Source organism: Antedon bifida, chromosome 7 (assembly GCF_963402885.1).
Source record: "Antedon bifida chromosome 7, ecAntBifi1.1, whole genome shotgun sequence".
Taxonomy (NCBI): Eukaryota; Metazoa; Echinodermata; class Crinoidea; order Comatulida; family Antedonidae; genus Antedon; species Antedon bifida.
Window position 1 is genome coordinate 25,114,822 of NC_136232.1, and position 26,555 is coordinate 25,141,376.

The following is a 26,555-nucleotide window of genomic DNA, read 5'->3' on the forward strand; positions in this document are numbered from 1 at the left end:
ATTGCCATTACTATGTTTAACTAATGGACTGAAACACAGTTTTTGAGCACTAAACCTCATTTGTGTTTTAACGTGCATCAATAGTTCTGTATTAGCGCCACGCGTCACAGAGGTTAGATAAATAATAAGCAAAACATCCTGATAGTTAACTTAACAAAACTTGGATTAAGTGCATTTCCATGGGAAATATTACTATCATTTTGTTCTTTTACTTTTATTGTATTAATAAATAGATGATATTGATCACAAGATAAGAATAATCCATGTTGAATTAACGATGAACTTCCTGTTGTTGTGAGGTTTGGAGACAGATAGTAAACCGTATGAGAATTGCTGGCCAACAGGTCAAGTCAGTGTGCTACAGTGCCTATTTTATGAATGTGTAAAGCTATACTAGTAAATACAGTTAATATTATTTTATCCTTAATTAATAATTATCGACTATAATCTTATGCTTGATAATTCAATTCAAATTTTTATTTCGGAATCTCTGGTTCGTAGAAAATAAACATGACGATGTATATAATATCACATTAGGCTGAATTTGGACAAACACTTTAAAATTCTATTATTAATATAGTCCGAAAATAATTCCATCGCCTAATTTTCTTAAATTTTCATACAGTATAAATGGCATTGAAATGTTTTAAAAATGTCAGAATGTTTGAATGTCAACTTTGTATGATTAATTGCAAATGTCATTTGGGATAACACCCACAAACAGTCATATAGTATCACACCATACCTCCATAATGAGACAAACAAACAATGATTGTATTTATTTTTTTTACTAAAAATGAATCAAAAGTTAAGGAAACTGAGCAGACAGCAAATAAGGAACAAACATAGCCTAATGTTGTAACTTCATTGAATACTTCCATAATAACATACATAATAGAAAGTTATCTAAGAACAGTATGCATGACTTTCTTAAATGTTGAATTTCCTTAACACCTTACATTTTAAAGACCTGTTCTTAAGTGTCCGTCCGCATTTGCTAAATACATCCTGTTTTATAAAGACTTTATCCTAGTGCACATTTCTTGTTTTTGCTAAATTCTTTCTATGTCAATTTTTCAATAACAAACCAGTGTATAACATGCAACGACATTATGACTAAAATGGATTAAACATTGTGTCCAATGTCAAAGCTTATGTGTAAATAATTAATAATAATTAATTTGATAAAATGTATTTGTTTAATAAACACAAGAACATGTAATGAAATTATTAATCGTGGTTCCCACTTGATATGCCACACAAGGACGTAGATCAAACTCAAGCGAGTTGACCAATGACAAGCGACAGTTTGAATAATCCACTGCTTGTGATTTGTAAAATCGGTGTGCTGTGCTTATGCCCTTGTGTTACGTCCTAGTGGGAACCAAGCTTTATTTTTTTAACATGAATGAAATGAAAAGCATCAAGAAACAAACTAATCAACAAAACTATTCAATTAATATGTAAAGCATTTAATATTTTAATATAAATTTAAATAATATAATAATTGCTTCTGAATTTTGTTTACATAACAAATTTAGAAGAATCATGGCAAAAAATGATTTCCGTATTATTAACAAAATTGATTTTTAACAGCTTTTATGGTTTTAAAATCTCTTTAAAACCTGTAGATTATGGCATTTATCAACATAAAGTGAATTAACAATGGTGTAGTGATAATGAATGAGTAAATTGTATTACAAACAAACGTAAATACATCCTGAGTTATTTTATTAAATTAAATGCTGACTCAGCTTCTGTAAATCTTTTTAAAATGACTACATTATCAAATCTTTTACTTCTTCATCAAATCAAATAAAATAAAATATACTTTTATTCATAATTGTTAAAATATAAAGAAATTAGAAAAACAGGTCGATAAACTAAAGAGATGAAATGTAACACATAAAAACTTGAAATGAGCTTGATAAAAGTGCACCCTGAAATTTACGAGAAAAACAAAAGTCAATCATAATTCAATCTTATATACAATAAACACCTTTTGCAGAGATATTAATTTTATATTGTTTGTCTGTTGTAACTGGATACTTTACCAGATTTGATTTGTTCAATTTTAGTAACAAAGGAAAACTTTCAAATACAATAATTAAAGTAATAAATAAAAAGCGCTTAGTTAGAACCTAAGCAAAATAGTCCAAGAGAACAGAAGATACAGAGCTGGGGTAACAAATAATACTATTACTGTGGATCTCTTAAAGACAAAACACTGTGAATCGATATAATTCATCATTTTCAAGGAACCAGTAGGTCATTGACATCATAAAAAGTCAATAATATAAATTGAAAATAACAACAACAAATTACCTTTATATTAATTTGAACAATTTGTTTTTAACTATTCTGTATATCTTTCAAATTTGGCATATGTATGCTTTTATTTTTCTGAATATATGTTATAATTTAACTTTACTTTTAAACCTTATAACTGGACCATTTTGAAAAGCAGTACTAAGTTACTGAAAATGCAATCCAGTCAAAAGATAAATAAATAAATAAAATTTGTTGATATTTTCATAATTTTGTTATATCTTTGTTCCAATTAATGATTAAATTAAACAAAAGAAACAAATAAAATACAGAAAACAAATGTTCTTTCTTACCTACTATTTCCAACAGGGTAAATTCCAAAGTATCATAATAATATTTAAAAATCAGAGTGAAAAATAGATACGAAGAAGATCCACTACCAGCACGTTATAGACCAATACGATGACTATTAGGCGAGAGGATAATGCGGTTAAAACAATACCGTGTGCTTATTACCAGAAACAAAGCCATAAACCGATAACGTTATAATGCCAGACAATGCTGCTGCAGGTTTACAGCCCTGCAAATGTCACGCCTCAGTGCACACATACTTTTTGAAAACAGATAGTAGGAATTAAATTTGAAAGGGAACTCAGACAAGGATTACGTCCTGTATGACGGGTCAGGGACGTTCTGTATTTTGGTTCAAGTTCACGCTTCTAAAATGTTATTCAAACGGTAAATCCCTCATTTAAAATTCCAATATCTTTTATAATTGTTTAAAAGACTTTTTTCCAGTAATACAGTATTTTAGTAATTTACTGCATTAGTAAGTTTAGTATTATTATTTTCACAATATTTGTTAAAAAAACCTAATTCCAATTGTTGAAGCTACCTAATTTTCCTTGTAAATTTGCACAGATATTTTTTCCCTTTTATAGTTATACAAAATCTTTCTTTCTTTGGAATTTCCTTTGGTGTTTAAAACACTAACTATAGTCATATTAAAAACCATAATTACATAATGCAGATCATGTTTAACATTCATAATTTTTTTAATAATAAAAATAATAAATAATGTTTACAAAACTTATACATAAATATCAACATAAACCAACAACAAAAAAACAACAATGTGTTTATTATAGATATAGAAAGGGCATAAAGAACGAGATTTATATGTCTTAATATTTCTCAAAACAAGTATTACCACTGTCCCTTGTGAGCGTGTCTAGAAACTTAGTCTGAAGGGGCAAAACTGACACAGACTCTAAGACGATAGTCAGAATGTAACCAAACACTGACTTCAAATTAAATATCAATTTATTTTATTTTAAACTATTAATATTAAACTGTTTTAAAACAAAAATCAGTCCTTATAATGTGAACGTCACACATTTTGGTTCTTATAAAATAACTTTTCTTTTTCTCCAAGTTTTCAAATGAATAAAGCTTTTTGAATTAACAGAATGTGTGACATGCAAAGAAATGAATTCTTAAGCATATTATAATATCTTATACGGAAGACAAGCCCTACAATTGCACTTTTAACCTCTATCTAAAACTCTTAACCACACAAATTTCCTCAGATAATTTTCCGAAAACTTTGAAATTTATAAAGATGATGAAGCTACTCCGCCTTAATCACAATTGATCTAAAAACGAATTTAAAAGAATAATATTTGTACATTCAATCAATAAAAGCATCATAAAATCCCACGAAAGCGTACCCATGTTACGCGTCAACAGTTACGAGAATGGAATAACAATTGTAGAAATTAACTTATCTAATAACAAAGACTCTTATTAGTAGTTGACTTGCAGAGCCCGCAGGATTTTAAAAATCAATTTGGGTTTTGAAAAGAAAAATAATTTGGTTTAACAATGGGTCATTAACAGAACAAAGCCTGTTAGTTATGTTTTACCCACATCAAACGTACTGCATCAAATATTTATTTTAATAGGAATTGGCTAAATGATGAAGGTCTTGTGTAAACCAATAATAATATTAGTAGAATTTATTGAATATGATTAATAAAGATAACTTTTATGTATGAACTCACAATATACCGTATATCCTTTGGTATAATCCCACCCTCCTAGAACACAAAATTGGGCTGACTTTGGAGGTGAGATATACCAGGGGAATGTCTGGTTCAGGAAAAAAAAATAATTGGTAAAAACTCATCTGAACTGGCTAGAGAGAGGCCTACATCTAGACCAAAAGTCAATACTGGGACTTTACCCTATACTAGAAAAACTAGAAATATTTGTATGTTAATACTGCTGTATTGGTACCATTTTATTTATACTGTATGACATATTACGAAGAATATGCTTAATATTTTCAGGACAGATAGAAAAATACTTAGATGAGAGTGTAAACTGAGGTAAGGTACAAAATACTGACAGATTTGTGCCTCTATACAATAATAAAAGCTTTTTTAAAAACAAATACAGCTTATAATAAAGATTCCAGTTCAAAACTTTAAAATACAAAATTTGTTGTTTAGGAATGGAAAGGCAAGTTATTATACAGAAAGTATTATGAGGTGAGGTTTGACATACCGATGTACCTAAAGAAAGTGTTACTATAACATTTACCTCAGGTCAGAGGTCATCTTGTCGGCAATGAAATGAATTCACATTGTTCAAATCATTCATTATAGTTTCAATAGCATTCTATAGTAAAATACTTTGATACAAAATGCTATATTTGTTTCCGCAATGAAGAAATATAGAAGCTTAAAAACATATTATGAATAATCACATGATCCTTTAATTTTTTTTGGGTGGGAGTGCCTTCCTACTAAATGCTACTGTATGACAACTAAAGGTCTAAAGGGGTGCTTAGGGTGCCGCATAGTGTCTAAGGGGTAGTGCTTAGGGTGTCCCAGTCGAGCTATCAAACCATTCTCAACAGTGTTGCAAAAATAAATGTTGGTGGTGGTATGTTGTGTGACTTACCCGTGAGGGCGGGGTTGGCAGACAAGTTCATTATCAGTCTTCCCATCCTTTTGTAACATAGCATATCTCTTAGGAAATAGGCTTTTGTCAGTATAGCCAGATACTGTACGAGGCAAGTCCAACAAAGGGTATACAATACATTATATATTATCATTTAACTTTAAATATTTTTATATATAAAACATACGTCCTAATAAGATAATAGTCCACCTTGACCAGTGACCATCACCTCATGCATTGTCATCCAACAACACACACTTAATCCATTCGCCCACACCCTGTTGCTTCATTGAAAATATTTACTCATGAAATGTTCAGGAAGACAACAGTCAACTTTGACCTTTTAATTAACCAATAAAATTAAATTACAAGTAAGTAAATGTTTGTCTTGATGAATGTAGATCTTGAACTTTAGATTATTTTAAATATTTGAACATTATTCTGATATTTAAAAGGCGAAACTATAATGTTGAAGAGGAAATTGATTAATTAATCAATGCAAGAAACATTAAGTTATGTAACCACAATTAATGTTTCCCATAGAGACAGGATGCAGTAGTTACCGCACAATGGTTGGAACTCTAAGCGTCCAAAAAAAAGGAGGCCGACAGTCCTATTCACAGTTCATTTTAAAAGCATATCAATCCAGTTAATTTTTACAATGTTCCAAATTTGCGGGTTGCCAATATTATAACCGAGTACGGTTGATATTATTTCTTAAGTTCTGTCTACACTATCAAACTTTTTGTGACAAAAAATATGTGATGTGCCCTTATATGGACACGATGATGTCATATCAGTACCGTATTTGGGCATATCACTACCATATTTGGGCACATCACACTTTTTGTGTCAAATTAGTTTGATAGTGTAGACAGAGCTTTATTCATTCTGAGGTCAGGAGTTGCAATACAAATTTCTATTCAATTAAAATCTCTTTTCACACTGACTCTCTTTACCTAACATGTACTTTCATTTCTAATGACCATTTACACAGGAGTCTTTAAACCACCCAAAATAACACGACTTGTTTTATAAAGATAAGACTAAGACTTACTGTCTTCAAGTTCAATTTTAAGTTTGCAAGATTCTAAATTTGGTTTAATAAGGTCAATTTAAACGCCTTGTGATTATATGATGTTAGTTGTATGTGAGCAGATAAGATGCAGTACGGCTGTTAAACTTTATTAAGTAGTTATTAAACGATATTTTCAAATGGCAATTAAATTTTGAATGTGATTTATGCTTTGACACAGACCAGTAAATGTGTTAAAAGTTTAATATCAACCTTTTCATCAATCCAAACAAACTTTAAGTCACAGTTTTAAATGTGAATGTGATTACTACATTGGCATTATAAAACAAAACATGCCTGCAAGATTGTACTTAACTGTGGTTGTTACCTCTAGATGAATAACGAGTTGTCATTATTAATAAAAAGGTACTCAAAAAACTAAACTTCAAAGCTTGCTATTGCTAAGACACACTAAAACTTGATAGAAAACATAATATTTCTAGCATAAATATTAAAATTTATTCTACTTAGAACTATTACAGTACCTTACCTTTATTTACACTTCAATACAGGTAGTAGATCAGCCGTGGGATAAAAACACTATTATGGCCTTTACCAATCAAACCAACACTCTCAACAATAAACAGAAAATATATATCCAGTTCACTGTATTGAAATATATTACTATAGAGCTATTGTGACACGTATAACCATCACTTGTACAGATCAACCAATGATATCGAAAACAAGAAAGGCAGACTGTATCAAACAATTGTAAGTAAACCACAAACAAACCTTTAGAAATAATGAAAGGAAAATTATTGAAAAATTCAATGAATAGTTGGTAATAAACACAACAAGGTTATCTGTGATTGAATGCGCCCTTTTCGTCTTCAGTTAATCCGTCATTATCCGCGTCCTCTTTTGTCAGCGGTAAACTTGATGCGTAGGTGAGAGCTAAGTGCTAATTGACTGAATCTCCATTGGTCAAGTATTTAACATGATAAATGGTCATTTTTATAGAATTCAATTTGTATCAATTACATTTAGAAGTCCGTTTGTAAGACCTGTTGCCTTAACAATTATACTAACTGCAGAATTGCAGTGGCACAGCAGCATTGTGGTCATTCATGTGTGCCTAATAATCTCAATGTTTTAGGTTCAAATCCGGCAGAAGTTCGTTTGTAAGACCTGTTGCCTTAACAATTATACAAACTGTTAGAATTGCAGTGGCACAGCAGCATGGTGTTCATTCATGTGTGCCTAATAATCTCAATGTTTTAGGTTCAAATCCAGTAGAAATATTTTACTAATGGCCAAAAATATGGTAACTACTTCTACAATATTACTAGAATTGGGTTAAAAAGACTTTACATACAGTAATTGGTGATTTAGCTGTAGAAATAAACAAAGAAATAAAAAATTATTTTGAGTTATTTTTTAAACGATACTAATAGTGAGTGCTAATGTTACTTTAATACTACACATATAAATGATCTAGGTGTCTGAACATGTTCATTTTATACCAAGGCAATAAATAATAATATTCGGACATCTGTTGATAAATTAACCAGATGAGTATTTACTGCTATCTACCAACAACAAAACTGAATAACAATAGAGAGACTAACAATAGTATCCAAACAAATAGATCTTTAATATGGGTAATTTACTAATTAAAAAATAACAACTCTTTGATTTAATTTATGCGAATACTGAATTTCATGGCAACTAATCAGAAATTAGTATTATTCATTAATTAGAGAGATATTGAAAGATTAGCAATAGTGAGTTTACAACAAGCATACAATATGCTATGCATAAATAAAGTCTTAACAAATCTGTATCAATGCACCAGATACGAAACTAAGAAATCAATCTAATTATAGACTATATTAACAGACTATTATTCTATAAAGAACTTTTGCTCACTATGAACTACAGCGTAAGGTGGTGTATGGCATTTTGTGCAGGTTGGGGAGGACAGGCAATATGGTCACGAAATGCATTTATGATTTTGCTCTTCCATCATCCAATCTAAATGGTAGATGGATGAAGCTATTGTATTAACCACATGACTGTGGCGTCGGTTTATTTGTTATATATATTTTTCATTTATATTTATAATAATGTACATGTAGATGTAGATACTAATTTGTTCTTGAGCTATCGAAAATGTTGTACTCTGTATTATTTTTTCCGAAATAAAAGAGGAAATGAAATAATGCAAAAGTGTGTTTCCATGCTGCTCTTATCACATAATTGTTTATGTTGAACATGATTTTATCTCACCGACATATTGACATCAATTTTTAGATAACAACTGTTGGGAGAGGTGTAAGTAGTTATCGCGCTTAAAATAGAAGATGCCATTAAACACCAATTGATTATGTCATCATAACACGGCGACACAGGAAGGCTACAACATATTGATGGATAAACGCTAATTACATCTAAGTTGTCAATGTTAATTTAAATTAATTAAAATATCAGAAAAAGTGTCAAAAGGTCAGTCGGAAAATGGAGCTTGTTTATAATATTAATTATGTAATAAATCTCAACTACTTATCCTAATATTTTTAAAAAATAAAATGCTTATGTTTTTACATTTTTACTATTGGAATAATGTGAAAATCATATTCAAATGAAACAATGCTAACATATATGATTCAATAAAAGTAACTAATACATCTACAAGAGTCAATATCATTGATGACTGTTCAAAATATTTTTTTATCCCTTAATTAATTTACAGTACAGTATATATCATAGGCATTGTAATTAATTTATAATTAGCATAAACTCGTGTACATAATTCGTATAAAAAATGTCATTCAGATAATTTTTCACTAGTTTACTATAATTTATTTTTAATGATTTTTTAATTGAAAACATAAACAGTAGAAATGGAAAGTAACTTACCTAAACAATTAATATCAATTAATAATAATATTCCAAATATTATATTATAAAGAAATCCAAGCGACTGATTTAAGCTTAATTTCAGAAGAGGGCACAAAAACACAGCGTCTACCGAACATAGGATACCCACAAGGGGGAAAGTTACTACAAGTCCATGAGCCTAGCCAAACACAAGAACGAATTTATCAATTTCCTACAACAATTACTTTATGTCACTCTCAGTCACGACCAATTGGACATTCTGTTACAAGATCAGGCATGTGCATCATCTCATCCTGACCAATTAGAAAGCCTGTTATAAAAGGTTTGGTAGTGTATTTTACTATGATGTTGCTCTTTAGTTGAGTTACGTCTCGGCATCTGTTGGAACTTGGGATGTTTGTAGACTGTTTTATTACTTTAAGTATGTTTAATGACACTAAGTGTCGCTGTATTATCAACCAATTCTTTATTGAAAAATTTGGGTAAAAAAATGTTATCATAATCCGTAGATTATTCTACTTTAAATATTTGAAGCCTTGAGAATATAAAAATAAAACCTTTTCAAAGATTAGCTCTTTGTGGAAATGGACCAATAAAAAACAATGAAACAGGGAGGGTCCCAAATGATCAGCATTGCTGGATGGATCACCCTCATTAAATATGGTTAAAATAAAAATTAAAAATGAAATAAAGAATACACTAGAAGGGAAACATTATTATTGATTTATTGTAATTTGGTATCCAGAACTCTCGACCCTCTTTTATTATTTTAATAAACTTGTCAATAAATGATTCATATTAATAATCAATAATATAATCATAAATTTCAATATATGAATGATAATGTTATGCTAATAACTACCATTCATGACTAATTGTTGAATGGATTAATTAACATTGAACTTTAGTCATTGCTAATTCCCCTGATTACCAATAGGAAATCTAATGAAATATATAATCAATATAGAAAGCAGTGCACCCAACTACCTAGGATGAGATCACCAATTGTATCAATTTTGTTTAAAAGGTTTTTAAATTTATCTGCATAATTGTACAAATTTGAGTTGTGGCATAGATTGTTGAATAAATTGAGTAAGTTCCCTAATGCCTTATATGGTGGTATAATGACTATACATTGGGGATTAACATGTATGACAATAAATCAAGGTAAGTTTAAGCTTCACTACTTACTAAAAAATGAAATACAATTAAAACACAATTAAAAATTGATGAACATCCAATTAAAAATACACAATCCCTGAATTTAGAACAACTTGAATGTCTCCCTCTATAAACACATTCAGATTGAGGGCAGCAGAGCTTTTGAAAAAAAAAATCATTAGACAAGCCAAAATTAATTCCCTCTTCTATGTGGAGATAAAAATCTAAATTGTTTTAAAAAGATAAAAATGTTATCTAAAACCTTTCACAATATCAAGCATTCACTGAACAATAAAGATAAGTAAGAAAACAAAAAAAAATTATTGACAATGTTCCAAATATAAATTAATAATAATATAATAATAATATTTTTGTATCAGTTGAAAATGTATTACTGAAAATTAACGATATAAATAAAGTTGTGAATTTAATTCTGAAAATTAATAATATTGATACAATTTGCGAATTAGGTCTGTTATGACATTGACAAGAAGAATTTAAGAAACAATAAAATTATTTGATATTCCTTTGAGATTACATTTTCACAACTTTGCCAAATGCTCAGTTTAGTATATGAATGAACATCTGTTGATAGAAAGCCAGCAAATTATCATTCCCAGTACAAAAACTTCCGCAAGGATTCTATCGGCTGTCAGCACGATCGCTTACATCAGTTACCCCCCACTCCCTTCCTTCTTCAATTACATCAAATTCAATAAATCGTCAACAATTTTGAAATCTTGAAATTCAATCTCCTGTATTAAAGTCAATGTTGTTTTTATACTAACATTTTAACAACCAATAATTTACAACTAATGTAATGTTTTTTTGCTTTTTCTTTATTGTATTAATTGTAATAACTCACCATGTATATTATCTAGGTCACTATTTCTTTACATTTATCATTTAAAATCAATTATTTCTCTAAATGATTAAATTCAAATATTAATCGTAGTCCTTGTCTCCCTATATTTTACATTTTGATAAAGGGAGAGGAAAAGTATCTTTTTGTTGTAATACAGTACAGTTTAATTTTGATCCAAAAAGATGATCAAATAATCCATTGTTTTTAATATCAGTTGATCATTAATAGTGCCCTCTATAGTAATATAATAATAATAATTTATTAGGAAATGACACCTTTGCATCGGTGGCACACACAGAAGTGGTGCATCCAAATTAACATAATACATCAAAACAATACATAATATGACGGATACAGGTTCTTAAACTATTTGCAAAAATATAAAAGAAAAATCATTATCAACATGGTAATACAGGTACTGTATTAAATTGTCCTACAGTATCATAGGTTTGAGTTGATAATTTAAAAAGGTATATAAAAATAAACATAAAATATATAGTAAAGAGTTTACATTACAAACCATTGTGTTTCAACATCAGGTACTGAAGACCTATAGTTGTTATCACAGGTGTATAATATTTACAAATCATATATAAAAGCAACAATACAAAAGAAAAACAATCTATATATTGGGAGATTTAAGTTCTGACCGTTTCTCCCATGCAGCTCTTGTGTATTGTTTACAAAACAAATCAAAAAAGGTCTCAGATTCTTTACAAATCGCGATAGAATCTCCACCTAAAATATACTGTAATTTATCATCAGCACTGGCTGTTGTGTAACGATTCCATGTGTCATAATCATTACAGAGCACAAGATTATTTTGTAGAATGGATAATTCTTTCATTCTAATATTATCAAATGCTTTACAGTTTAATAAAAAATGTTTAATGTCTTCAATTTCACCATTCCCACATAAAGTACAAAGACCGGACACATCATTGGACCATTTATAAGTTTTACAATCTAAAGGTAGAGTGTTAGATCTTAATTTAAATTTCAGACTTGTCTCATAAAAATGTGTTTTATCAAGTAAATATTTTTCTAAATTAGGGAAAGGTTTCAATTTTGAGTATAAATTTAATGAGGTTTTTTGCATTATATTATTTGACCACTCTGATTTATATGATTCTGACACACATCGCTCGACATTGCTGACTGAGAAAGGAACAAGAGTTAAACTATCATTATCAAAAACATTGTTGTAAAAGCCTATATCTGTACATTTTTCAAATAATATATAGTTTAAAAGAAAGTTATTAATAAATTTATACTTGATCCACTTGGAATTATGTATATATTTTTAGATGGACTGTCATTAATATTTTCATTTTATTTCTTAAACATGATGTTTAAAAAATAAAATGACTGATGATAACTTGACATTGACTATATCCTTTTTTCTTTAAATTTGAAAGTTTAATTAGTTTAAAATACTGTTAACTGTATGCATTTGTGAAACACAAAATAAATGTCACATGTGTTAAATTAAAGTTTTGTAAGGAAATTTCAACTGAAATTTAAATTTATTGTTTAGTAATAACATTTGGCTGTAATGATGTTTTTCTTTAAACTTACAGATGGAAAAGCACAAGACGTCTAGCCTAACTACCTGTTTTGAAACAGTTAAACACATTTTCAATTTAATCTGTATAGGAAGTATTGTAAGTTATGCATCTTTTGATTTGAACAATAACAATGAAACCATTCCAACTGTACTTTGGTATTACATAGATTATGAAAGTGAATACAGTATTTAACAAAATAATAAATATAATCAATATATCAACATTTTATGAATTTATTTAAGTACCTGGATACAATTAACCTAAAAATACTACAAAAATAAATGATGGTGGTTTGTGAAGATGCTCTAACTTGAGGGCATGGTGTGTGGACTGTACCATTATGAAGAGAGGTGTGTAATGAATTTTATACTTTTTGAGTATATCTTGCTCTTTGAGGAATAAGGCATTTATTGGTTTATCTAGGTAAGCTACAGCAGGCACAAAATAGACTATGAATAATAAACAACAGTATTACTATTACAACAACAAATGTTTTCCTAACAAATTGTAAACTTGGATTTAAAATAAGTATGAATATCTGGCAAAGTAATTACAAATTATTATTTTTTTGGGTCAATATTACGATAATTTAATTGTGTAGGAAAAAGAAAGATGTTAATTCAATCAGGAACTTTATAACCAGACTGAAGTCACAAATTTATAAAAACATGATAATTATGTTTATTAAAAATGATGTATTTTGAAAGATTGTATTGAAAGATTTAAAATATCATTTTTTTTATTTCTATAGTATTTATCTACAAATTATGATATATAAGCTGACATTCATATAAAAATCTACATCACATGACTTGGGTCAAATGTAGTCTAGTACAGTACATTATTGGTTTCAAACTCTTTAGTCTTAGGCTACCATTGGACAAATGATAAATAATATAGGAATGTCATATAAATTCTATAATATTTTTTATAGTACAATTGTGTTTTTTTGTTTTTCACAGATTGACTTGTTCCATTTCTTAGGAAATAACATCTATAAACTTGAAAAAAATCACGGACATCATGTCTTAAAGTGGCGCCACCAAGCTTGTTTCACACATCCGTGAGCGTTCGTGATCACTGATATCGCAGAATAGCAACCCTCCATGAAGCGTCTCGTATATTTCCAGTATCGTTGCAGCACATGATTGTGTATCTCCCTGGACACACAACGGACTAAGCTGCCGTGCTTATCCTTGACTTCCTCAACTTGGAAGCGGTTAAGTAACGAATGGGGGAAAGGGATTTGTACGGAATGATGCAGGGAAGGCATGTAAAGGCCAAGAGATCACAGCTGGATGTTTTAATTATGTGTAGTGCTATCTGGGATTCCTAAGGGTGCTGTTTTAGCTGTTCATGGCTATACTATATAATATATAATTTTTATGTAGCCAATTTAGTAAGCTTTTATGTAATGCGTATTGGAAATAACGAGGTGTCAAATTATGTAGTTAAAATGAAGCAGTAAGACACTTGTAGAATTTGAACATAATTGATGGAAGAAACATCAATTGAATAATTTTTATAAACATATAAACTTCAATAAAAAGGAGGAACACAGACATAAACTACATTTTAGTTAAGTCAAGTTAAACTCATGTGTAGTTATCATATGGATTAATTTTTGTTAATTATTTACAGTTTTTTATGGATATGAATTCCGAAATAAAGAGAAATGAATGAATGAATTTAATGAATGAATGAATGAAAGAATGACGATGTTTCTCCAGCAAAATGGTAGAGTCTGCATACGAGGAAAACTATAATCAGTGGTTATATAGTATACTTCTATATTGTAATTGTAATAAACTACTGTGGAGTAGCTTTGCGTCAGAGTAGGGCAAAACAATTACTCAACTCCCTGACGCAAAGCTACTCCACAGTAGTTTAATTACAACCCTGTTGGTGCAGTACCCGCTGCTTACTTGGGCTCGAATCTAGCCACTAGCCATCAGCGCAAGCTCGATGGTTTAGAGGTATGAACGCCAGGCTGGTGATCTGGAGGTCGTGGGTTGGAGTCCCACCCCAAGCAAAACATCTGACCAATTACTTCTATATTACAATACACGATACATTGATGTATGTGTCGGCTACATTGAGACAAAGTGAAGAGTGTGTACACCAGGCACAATTCTCTCAATTAATAGTAAATTAATTGGTTTTAATATTAATGTTAAGAGTTTATATACCTGTTTGTTATGTCCTTGAATCCAGTTTAAAATCACTGCTCTGGTCTTGTCCGGTACTTGCTCCTTCAATGACCATTCATCAAAACCGTCTCCCGTCTTCTCCAACGCTAAACGCAATTCTTCACACAACCCTACGATGTTCTTATTCGGGGCAGCTGGACGATATGGCATGAACTTACTGTTGGTGGACGTATTAACCTCATAAACGCCATTGTTATATTCCATATTTGACAAGCTACTGCCTACAAAGTAAAAGGAAATTAATAATTGTTTAAGATTTATTAATTTACAAATTGGTTTTATTAGAGCTTAGAGAATTTGACGAATCGTGAACATGTAGCGTGTAAAAACAAGTAGCACCAATTTCCTGTCCTTTGTATTGTATAATCATTGCAAGACGAAAACTGTTGGAATTTTCCATTGTTATTTGTTGTGAATAAACTTTACGGAAATCTAATGAACTGATGGTTTTGGTTCAATGGCGCGAATTAACGAGAGAAAAGAAAATAAAAAAACAATAACGCCCGACAGGTTATTAGCAAGATTATTAATTAAAAGAGTGATTTAATCAATAATAAATGACATGAAATGAAATTTGTTTACAGTAATATGAATTATTATTTGCTAAATATTCAATTACAAAAATCAAAACTCACTACGTCAACAAAATCTGTGAAAACAAATTGTAAATATAAATTTGAAGAATAGCTATTATGCTATTTCCAAAAAGATTATCTACAGTCATATAAAAATGTCATTATAATATCCATCAATATGATTGACATCTTTGAAAGTAATTGACAGTTTAATTTCATGTAATATTAGATTAAATTTGATACCAGAAACCACAATTTATTATTTCATCAGCTTGTTAAATATTGTACTATTCTTTCATAAGACTTACACATATCCATAACTGCTTTTTGTGATCGAGAAAACTTTTAGCACCACTAACTTGCCAGAAATTAACTTGGATAAAGAAATAAGCATGTACACAAACTGACTTTAGATTTGTGGTGGTAAATAACCCAAATCATGTGTTGAAGAATCAAAATAGTTTAGTGAATGTTTTAAATACTATCACAATTTCTCAGTCAACAAGAAAAAGCTACAAATTAAAATGATCAAATGAATATGTTTTTTTGTTATATTAAACAATAACCACAAACATGAAGTTAGCCTAGATGTGAGATAATTTCCCGAATGATCATAAACTGTAATTTATTGTAGATCCTTTGTTTGTGGTTTTGTAAAACTGCAATAAAGGATTCTTTTATTTAAAAATTATGTAATGTACCTAGACAACAAACCTGTTTGTACCATGCTCTCAGACCCAACTTTATACTATGTTACTGTATATTTAAACTACATGCCTTTTCTATTTTCTTAAGCATTGTCTACACTATCAAACTTTATGTGACAACAAATATGATGTGCCCATATGATGTCATATCACTACCATATTTGGTCATATCACTACCATATTTGGGAACATCAAATTTTTTTTGTCAAACTAGTTTGATAGTGTAGAGAGAGCTTTAGAAAGTGAATATTAGTTCACCTAGTGGGTGATACTGATAGCCATCTGCACATGCTCACAAACCAATCAAGCGTTGTGATAGCTTTTGTAAACTACTCTACTCTATTTTCCCACTTATTATTCACCTACTGTATAATAAAAACAAAATGAAACCGAAAGACCTCAATAATGAACTGTATTATGAGTCATACTTTTGATTTTATTTCACATCATGTTAAATCACCATGCAATATTTATACATTAATAAACTAGAATCAATGGGATATAAATAAACTGGTATATAAATAAAGTGAAGAAAGAGACGAGAAGTAGAAATGAGCAGAAGTATAATGTTTAATAATCAGTTTTTCTCTTCTTTTTTTTGTATGATTTGTATGGATGTACTATTCGAAATAAAGGAAATGAATGATTGAATGACATAAAATAATAAAATACATACAGCATTTGCATTGAAATAATAACTAAGAAAAATAAATAAGAATTTATCTCTTTAATCTCAAACAACCATGAGATTCATGAATTTTTATTTCATAAATTTTCATTGTTAAGAAAAAAGGAGAGGGGAGGGGAAAGGGTTTATTCTACTGCAATTAAATCTAAAATGAATATAAAAAACTACTGTAGCATTTGAAGACATTTCAATTAGAATATAAATGTGTATCTTATTTATTGTTGTAGTTTTGTTATGAAAATCCTCTTTACGCAGAGAGACTTGATACCTCAAACTAGTTTGCATAAAATATCATGCCCTAAATAAAGATACTATCTATATTTCAACATTCATTAATAATACAATTCAATATTAAAATATATTCATTTCGTATGCTGAATATGTGCCGATGAATTTCATAGGCCTACATTATGAAAGGCGCTTAAACGAAACTGTTCATGGAGTCTAAATTTATCTCTCAACTGAAAACCCTTGGCTTGAACCTTTGCCCGTGATATGCCCTTAATCCCAAAACCACAATCCAATACCTAGAATTCACTTGTGAAAAAAACAGAGTATTAGAAAAAAATGTGTGGAAAAAATAAAATAACAAATCGTATTTACATAAAGTGACAGCACTAGAGTTTAATAATCTTTTTGCTTAAGTAAAGACAGTTAAGCACTTAAGTGAAAAACTGAGGTTTTATTTATCAAAACTAGTTTTTTTTTTCTTTTTTGATTTTTGTTTCGTTTGAATTGAAAAAATAAATTATATATATGCTTTGGTTAATTTGAAACTGATTTAAGCAAAAGTATTGACTTTAAAAAAACATTAAAAAGTTAAGGTGATTTTTTTGCTAAGCACGTTTATTAACTCTGACTCCAGCTCTCAACGTGGGACACTGTTTATAATTTATCAAACTTAAACAAATACAGATTGTGTTCTAATATCTGTTTCTAAACTCAACATTTCTCGCGACATGTCAATCAAAGCGTGAACAATATGGCTGACAAGCTCCCGCTAAGAGGTACTACTAAAGGAAATGTCATGTAGCAATTGCGAGACACATCGTAACACTCCCTCGTGGAATTAGTACCAATTACGTACTGACGTATGTAACAGCCTGGATAGGTAACGGTAAAGCAAAAGCGCAGAGAAGATTACCAGAAATGTGTTACAGGGAAAAGTAACACCCCAGAAAATGACAACATAATTGCAAGAGGATTTAAGCTTTACAAATCCATCATTCTCATCAGTTTTTGGTCCTTTTTTTTTTATAGCAGATGTTGATGAGAAAGAGGTTTATTAACCCCTTCCAACCAAAATCAATTATTCATTAATTTTAACTTACTAATTGAAAATTCATGATCACAGCATTAGTTCAAGTAGCAATTATATTTATACCAATCTTTCTAATCTAAAATTGCAGTAACTTGCCACCTTTATAGAGTATACATATGCACTAATTCTTCTTTCCCTCCTTCCTCACCTCCACCGCCCCCCCACTCCCTACCCACTACACACCATTCCCTACAGTATAACATCATTTATCTTTCCTCAACCAAATGTACACAAAATGTATTGAATTCTAACATTTCTGAATCCAACCCTCCTAACAGCAATGTATACTACTAAGTTGCAATATTTTGTAGTACAGTACAATTAATATTAACTACAGCACAACAGCCCTGAATGGGGGTGGTTGCACGCACATTTCTTTTTGTAATGTCCCCTTAATAGAGGTCCCCAAAAGGAGTACTCCTATATGACTGTGTATATAATGTAATTTGGGAATAATATCATCTTAGGTTTGGTCTCAATAGATAAAACGAAGATACTTACACAAAAAGAAAGTAAACTTAATAAACACATGTCCCTTGCTGTAGTGGACACGGTGCCCCTTATCTTTAGACAACTCTAAGTACCTTGTCATGCGTGACAATGTTGTTAATGTCACTTAGAAGGCTCATCCATTTGTCACACTATGAATCATTGGAACTTAAAAAGTCATTTCTCTTAACTTTTCTAAGTACTGTAGACTCATTGTAAAATGGAGAATTTGAATTGAGAACTCTATAATTGGGAGATTTTTTGGGGGAGATATAAAAAATGGAAACTAAAGGGTACATTATACAGCAAGAGAACAATGACAATGGGTACATTGACAGGAAGAATAGATTTCAGGACACAATGACAATTGCTACACATGACATGCTAATTAAATTTAATAATTGTTTCACATGACATGCAAATTAAATTTAATAATTGCTACACATGACATGTTATTGGAAATAAGTTTACTTTTTTGTCGACTTAATGGGTTATCCAGGTATTCTTTTTATACATTGTATATTTTAACTTTTATGTATGAATATCAAATAAAATCAATCAATCAATCAATCAATTAAATTTAATAATTGTTACACATGACATGTAAATTAAATTTGATATTTTGTTATAGTGACATCATATTCAATGTGACATTTTAATTAAATATAATTGTCTTATGAACATTGTATGTAAAATTATTTTTTGACACAAATATCAACTTTTGAAAGGATCAATGCAAAACAATTTAGAATTAAATTTTTTTCTCACTTATGACGGAATGCAATGACGTACAAACAACAAAAGTAATTTGACCAATCACAAGTAGCAGATCATCTCAAACTGTTATGTGATTGGTCAACTAAGTGTATGTCCTTGTGATTGTTCTAATGACAACAAAGCAAGATTACATAAATCAACTAATAAAAACACAAAATGTGATTTTTATATTTTATATACTGTACAGCAGGCCAGACTATATTTACATTACACAAAAGGTTTACTACTGATTGTTAAAAATAATAATTGATAATAAATAATTATTTCTGAAGAAAGGACAATAATTAAAACTGTTAAGTCAAAAGTTGAGCAGCGTTTTTTGTAAGAAACATTTCTTGTTCATTTTCCCCCATAGATTTAAGTTTAGATAACTATAATAACCTCAAATTGAACCTGTTGTTATTGGAAATACATATTGGTACATTGGGAAAATAAAAGTCTAAATAGGGTTGTTGATTCTTGCAATTTATTACTATCTTATCTCCATATCAGGTCATTCCGACAAGTTGTACTGTAATCTATAAAGCCCTTTTTTCTGATCCCATAATTCCTTACAAATTACATCACGTTATGCATCGTGATCACTTTATACGTAATGACACGTATTTGACTCCAAGAGCACATGGCATTCTGCTAAATATTAATTTAACATTTTTCAATTGGTCAGCAAATCAAATACACCTTCAGAAAGCAACAAGTGTTGTGGATGCAGAAGCTACTAGAGCACTCATTGTAATGCTCTGTTGTTTGGTAGTTGCTTCTCAAATCCCTATCTATCTGTTTCATACACTGTATTAAGCTAGGACAGTGGGAAAGTGGAGGGGGGAGGATATGTGTAGAATATATCAGTCATAATAATAATATACTGTATTACTATATTAGAACTCTAAAAGTTATCTATGTTAAAACACTTAGTATGGCCATATTCAACATGTTAAAGAGATTAATATAATTGTGGGTTAACTATTACAGCTATCAAATTGTTTTTACTTTGCAACATACATGGACATCATTGGAAGAAACGAAATGTTATAGTTGTTCTATAAAAATATCTTTATCTATGGATGGAATAGAAAGGTAAAAAAGGAGGCCAACTTATTATGTAAAACTAAAAGAAAAAAATAAAAAGCTTTCCCAAAAATATAGGTCACATTGTGTAAACGTCAACAAAATCAGCGACATAAAGATTTTCAAAATCAACGGAAACAAATATTTTAATATGTACCATGTGACAGCCGACAGGACATTGTATTATTTCGAAAAGACAATAACACAGTGAGGTTGTTTTCGACAAATGCTCACTTTATTTCCTAAAATGGGACGTGTGAAGCGATGCGTGAACAACGATAATCGCAGGGTTCACAGGAATTGCTTAATAGACAATAATGACTTGGCTAGTCAGACAGTTGAAAAACAATTATTTGTCTTGACCATAAAACAAAAGAAGTGTTAAGTGACCGTGTGAGTTGAGTACAAATGTGAATATCAAGAGATGATAGGGGATGTTGAACAGTTCATCTACACATAAATCAAACCTATAAATCACACACTGTGATGATCTGATGTTAACCAATGTAAAATCAATTTAAAGCTCTGTCTAAGCTTACTATCAAACTTTATGTGACAAAAACATGTGACGTGCCCATATATGGACATGAGGATAACATATCACTATTATATTTAAGGATATCACTACTATATTTGGGCACATCACATTTGTCAAACTAATTAGTGTAGACAGAGCTTAACATTAACACTATCGGAGCATTTGCTATGCGAGAACTTAAGAGCATCAAAGTTTTACAAACAATTGAGAGCAACCATCTTTCTAAATAAGTTTTATTTATAAATTTTCTCTTCTCTGAAAAACCAGAATTATGGTCTCAACAAAATGGTTCTGAATTTGTATTTAGAGATCATGTCAAAATGATTCTGCAGTTACTGCAGTATAAATACATTTTAAAACAGCAATAATGTATGATTTTATTTTGTTTCAATGTAGAAGCTTATGAGGCAATAAACAGTGTGTGATTACCAAAAAAAAGTTTGCTAATGAATTGCATAAACAGGCTAAAAGATAGTTACTGCAATAACTGTAGTAGAATAGTTTTGCCATGGTCTCAAACTAGTTTGACAAAAAAAGTGTAATGTGCCCAAATATGGTAGTGATACACCCAAATTTGGTAGTGATATGACATCATCATGTCCATATATGGGCACATTTTTCACATAAAGTTTGATAGATTAGACAAAGCTTTACACATTCATAGATAGTTTAGTTTTTTCTTTAAAGCTCTAGCTAAACTATCAAACTAGTTTAACAAAAAAGTGTGATGTGCCCAGATATAGTAGTGATATGCCCAGATATGGTAGTGATATTATCATGTCTATATATGGGCACATCATATTTTGTTGTCACATAAAGTTTGATAGTGTAGACGGAGCTTCAGGGAAATGTAAATCTATTATACTGTCATTTAAGGTTCAGCGAGAGTTCATACGGTACAATATGAATGTCATTTTACAACATTAGTAGATTAAATTCTATCACATCATTAAAATTCCATCATGTTCAAGGCTAACATACCTCAATGTAGGTGTGTTTATATAATCATCATTGTTTATTATGTCAATACCTATAGTATTGATAACAAGTATAAATATTGATTTATATGGTGTATTGAAAAATGACGCGTGGAGAATAGTACCAAGCTCGTAGTCACAGGTTTAAATGGTCGAATGAATCCTTTTTATTTTTTCTGAAGTGCCCTTTTCAAAAGAGAAAGGGCTATGTGCTCAAGACAATTTTTGCTCCTTTTGTGGAAAAAAAGACATGGACATAAAAATCCAGGCTGTCTTCAGTTAATAATTCATGATTGTGAAAATAATCAGAAAAATAAACTTCCATTAACAAACTTATCAACAAACTCGGCAGACCATAAAAGCAATGTAAAAACAGGGATAAAGATCACACATATTGTACAGGATTATACCCCTTATAAGCAGGGGTTAGGTGCTATGTACTATGGTCTCAAATGGAAGACAGATGGAATAGAAAGGGGTCCAATTATAAGCCCAAACAAGTAGTTAATACCACGTCCCAAAGCTAGGTTAAGGCAGTATATCAAAAAGAAACAGGGAGATGGATATCATGTCCCAATGGGAACGTAGGTAGGCTGAGACAGGTATCGAAAAGAAACAAGGGGGAAAATACTCTTCCCATGGGGCATAGGTGAGCTAAAGCACACAACACATTTTGTCGTTGGGGTGGGTACTCTTGATAGATGTGATAGTGTAGGGGAAGATAAGTTATAATAAGCATGGGGTCAAGTTATTAGGGATGTCGTTTACAACATGTCCACAAGCCTGATAACAGTATTTTACCTAATGTTATTATGTTATCAAAATACAAATTGATGGTAATGGTAGATGAACCCTACTATTGCCCCAAAAGGGTGTTATCGTGACCTAATTTTTGGAGGGTGGTTGGGGGAAAATTAATCTTTAGTTAATGTTCCTTCCCCTTAAATTCATTGAATTAGCTTAGCTTAAAAGGTCTGTTCTTTTCAAAATGAAAATTGAATCTGTATAAATTAAACAAAATGTGGTAAAAACACCAATACAAAGAAGTCTATCCAGCCGAGTATAGATGAAAACCATGGGCTTAAAGCTAAACAAATGGGATTATAACTGAGATGAACTTCTAGAGAGGTTTGAATTTCACATACCATACAATACATTATAAATATAGTCAGATTTTGGCACTTTTTTATATCCCCTGTTCCAATAAACGTAATCATTACGTAGATGGCATAAAGACTCTTTAATGAACTCATGACAAGAAGAAATGTTTTAAATTAAACGGCAAAGGTAACCCCTTATCATTCATTTTCAGATAGGTACATCTGGTATGTATTACTGCTATTACTATCGCTTTCTTCAAAAGAACAAAAGTGTCAGCACCAATCATTGTTGAGCAGGGTAAACGGTAGCACTGTAAACAAGTATTGCTAGAGTGGGGGTAGGGTTGAGTGATTGATGTTGGGAAAAATGAATCTAATTATTAGAGGTCATTGAACTTGGTCAACTGATGCCCTTGTTTTAAAGCAGAGGACGATTATTAAAGCGTGATGGGTTATTAAATAATTATTACCGTTTGAGAGGCATGTAGCTTAAACCCTGGGCGTTACGTATCCCCATATTTCTGTTTGTGTGCTGACATATAAACTAATACTTTCTCCCTTTTTTTACTTGTTTCCACAACACTATTTTTTGTTTGTGCTTTATGATTTCAAAACAATTAAAACTTTTAAGATTTAAGAAAAGTTTCTTCTATAAAGGCTATGTTCTCTATGCTTCATTAAGTTTGTTCAAATTTTTTTAACATTACAACAGAAGGAACACAGACATGTTATTTGCTTCGCATGAGGAAATAACACGAGGAATATGGGGGTGGGTTTTAAATCAAGTTAGTTTTGTTATTGCTGTGCACTTTAATAGTTTCATTGGCATTTATGAAAACCAGAATACCACGCAATTTACAATAAAAGAATAAAAATCAAAAGAAATATAATAAATTAATATACGTCAATATTAATATTTCAATTTTGTTTTGATAACGACGAGATGAGATGTGTGCAATTGCAGCCTACCCACATAATTGAATGTTATCTAGGTGTTGACACATTGAGAAACTAAAAAAGGAATGAAATTTAAATGTGAGGGGGAGAGAGAGGTCACAAACCAGAGGGTGAGAGGTCACAAACCAGGGGAAAGAGGTCACAAACCAGGGGAGAGAGGTCACGAACCAGGGGTTGGCATATTGTGGTTAGACATGTGAATAATTATGAATAATAAGTAATAGTCACTTCATTTATATTTCTAAAGTATAATTTTTATAATAATAATTATTAATAAGGTTATATTGCATGATAATGCATTATAACATAATAAGCATTATGCAAGTAGTTGAACTTTCTACCTAGAACTTCTCTCATAAATGGACACCAGCCACCAGCCACAAACGCATATTGTTCTTTATATTTAATCAGTGCATTTTGTTTTACTTCATCCTAATTAAAAAATCAAATCAAGATTCAAGAAATTACTCTTTTAAACAAAGATGCCGGTATTAGATTTTTCTGTGACACATGGTTGTATAAAACTTGTCCAAATATGGTTATTACAGACAGCAAACAAAACAATAATTAATATATCTATGCCAAAGGTGAAACCAAATTTAAAAACCATGTCTATGGAACTATTAAAGTTAGAAGATAATCGTCAATATTTATGACAACATTTAAGATTCAATGAATACATAAGTAAATCTATGAATGAAATGGAGTGTGAATTCAAGTTAATGCTGACATTAATAGCAAATTATTGGATGAGTGATCTGAGAAAGCAGTGTGAATGCAAGTTAAGGCTGACATTATTAGATGAGTGATCGGAGAAAAAAGAGGATATGCATCAAACATAATCACTCTATAAATAATTAATAAAACTGTGAATAAATGATTAAGTTTACTCTCAGTATAATCTATTCCCTTCTGTCTCTCGTTTTTTTTATCTGAATTTTTATTCCACAACAGATGGTTAGAGTAGTGTCTAGTTGTACTTGTACATGCTGAACTATTATTAGAAATGAGTTGAAAAGAATTAAAATATTGAGAACATATAAATTGCATGTCTTTACGATTAAAATGTGAAGAAAATGAAGGTATCTCTTGGTTGGATGGTTGGGAAGAAAGAAAAAGGGATTTGTAGGGAAAGAAGGATTGAGAGGAAGAGGGAAGACGAAGGAAAAGGGAAGTTAGATTAGAGTGAATGGAAATTTAAAGGGGATGGGAAATTTGATGTTTGGTATTAACAAATTGAGCATTTTAAATAAATGTCATTCGTTTATTCAAGAGAAAGACATGATACTAGCTTCTTTAGGCATAATAATTGATTAAATTCTAAATGCATTACTGTATAGGCCTATCCTTATCCAACACAACCTAGAATATAATTTAGTATTACACAAACCAGTCAATTCAGTCTCACTACCTTAAGTTTATTCTAAAGCATAAAACGTTATGTGATGTGGCCATATATAGACATGATGTCATATCCCTACCATATTTGGGCATATCCCTACCATATTTGGGCACATCACACTTTTTTGTCAAACGAGTTTGACAGTGTAGACAAAGCTTTATGTTTGATACATGGTATAAATTAAGTTTCTCTTGGAAATCGCCTGTACTTTAGTAAGTACACTATATCTATTCTTTCTGTGGTTTTAATGTACTACTGTCAATTAAATGGCCCCTGGATACGTTCTAAGTTCATAATCATTTGATAGACAGAAAGATGACATAAAATATATACAATATAATAGAAGTATCCTATAAACACAGTTTCTGTTTTGGTTTTTTTTAAAGACTTATTTATAGCCTTTCTTTTTATCAGCCGTGTTCTTCAATACATTGTTCTTGTTGGAGAGTTATCACTATTTCATTTTCAATAATCAATGTTGTATACAGTCTAGTTTATTGTATAATACTTTATCTTCATATGTTATAGTACAATTTAATTTAAGTAGCGGTTGATAATCCATGGCAGAAGCAGCAATATAGAAATTAAATTCTTCAGTAAAAATTATTTTAGTGACAATTCAATCTAATAAATCTAATTTCAATATTGTATGAAATAAATTCAAAGATAATATAGTATTTTACTGGGACACTGTGTTATACATAGTTTACTAGGTTCAACAAGCATAGCTCACAAAAGGATACAGTCTCATAAATTAATTGTGTGATAATATAACTTCTACAAGATTTGAACCTGAGACCTCTCACTGACAGGGCGAGCATCATAACCATTTGACCACTTCATATTTTTTTTCTCCAATTAATAGCCTAACTAAAATGTTATATTCACTTCTATATTTATATATTGATGTGAATAAATTATTTTATAAAACATTATTCAACCAATAAAGTTATATCTCTGACGGTATGTCAATTCTTTACAGTACACATTATTTAAAA

At 30.3% G+C, this 26,555-nt stretch overlaps 1 protein-coding gene across 19 annotated transcripts in view; it reads right to left on the minus strand.

The window, feature by feature from the left end:
- LOC144848745 (liprin-beta-1-like) overlaps positions 1–26,555 on the minus strand; it is a 119,966-nt gene that overhangs the window by 57,365 nt on the left and 36,046 nt on the right. For 13 of the 19 annotated variants that reach the window (XM_078705618.1, XM_078705614.1, XM_078705616.1 and 10 more), the window contains one exon: positions 14,938–15,179. In XM_078705618.1, coding sequence (XP_078561744.1) covers positions 14,938–15,179 — 242 coding nt within the window. Of the gene's footprint in view, positions 1–934; positions 946–2,621; positions 2,772–4,872; positions 4,904–6,800; positions 6,932–10,345; positions 10,363–14,937; positions 15,180–26,555 lie in introns of those variants that run through there. The other 6 variants (XM_078705630.1, XM_078705627.1, XM_078705628.1 and 3 more) reach the window with 6 other exon arrangements.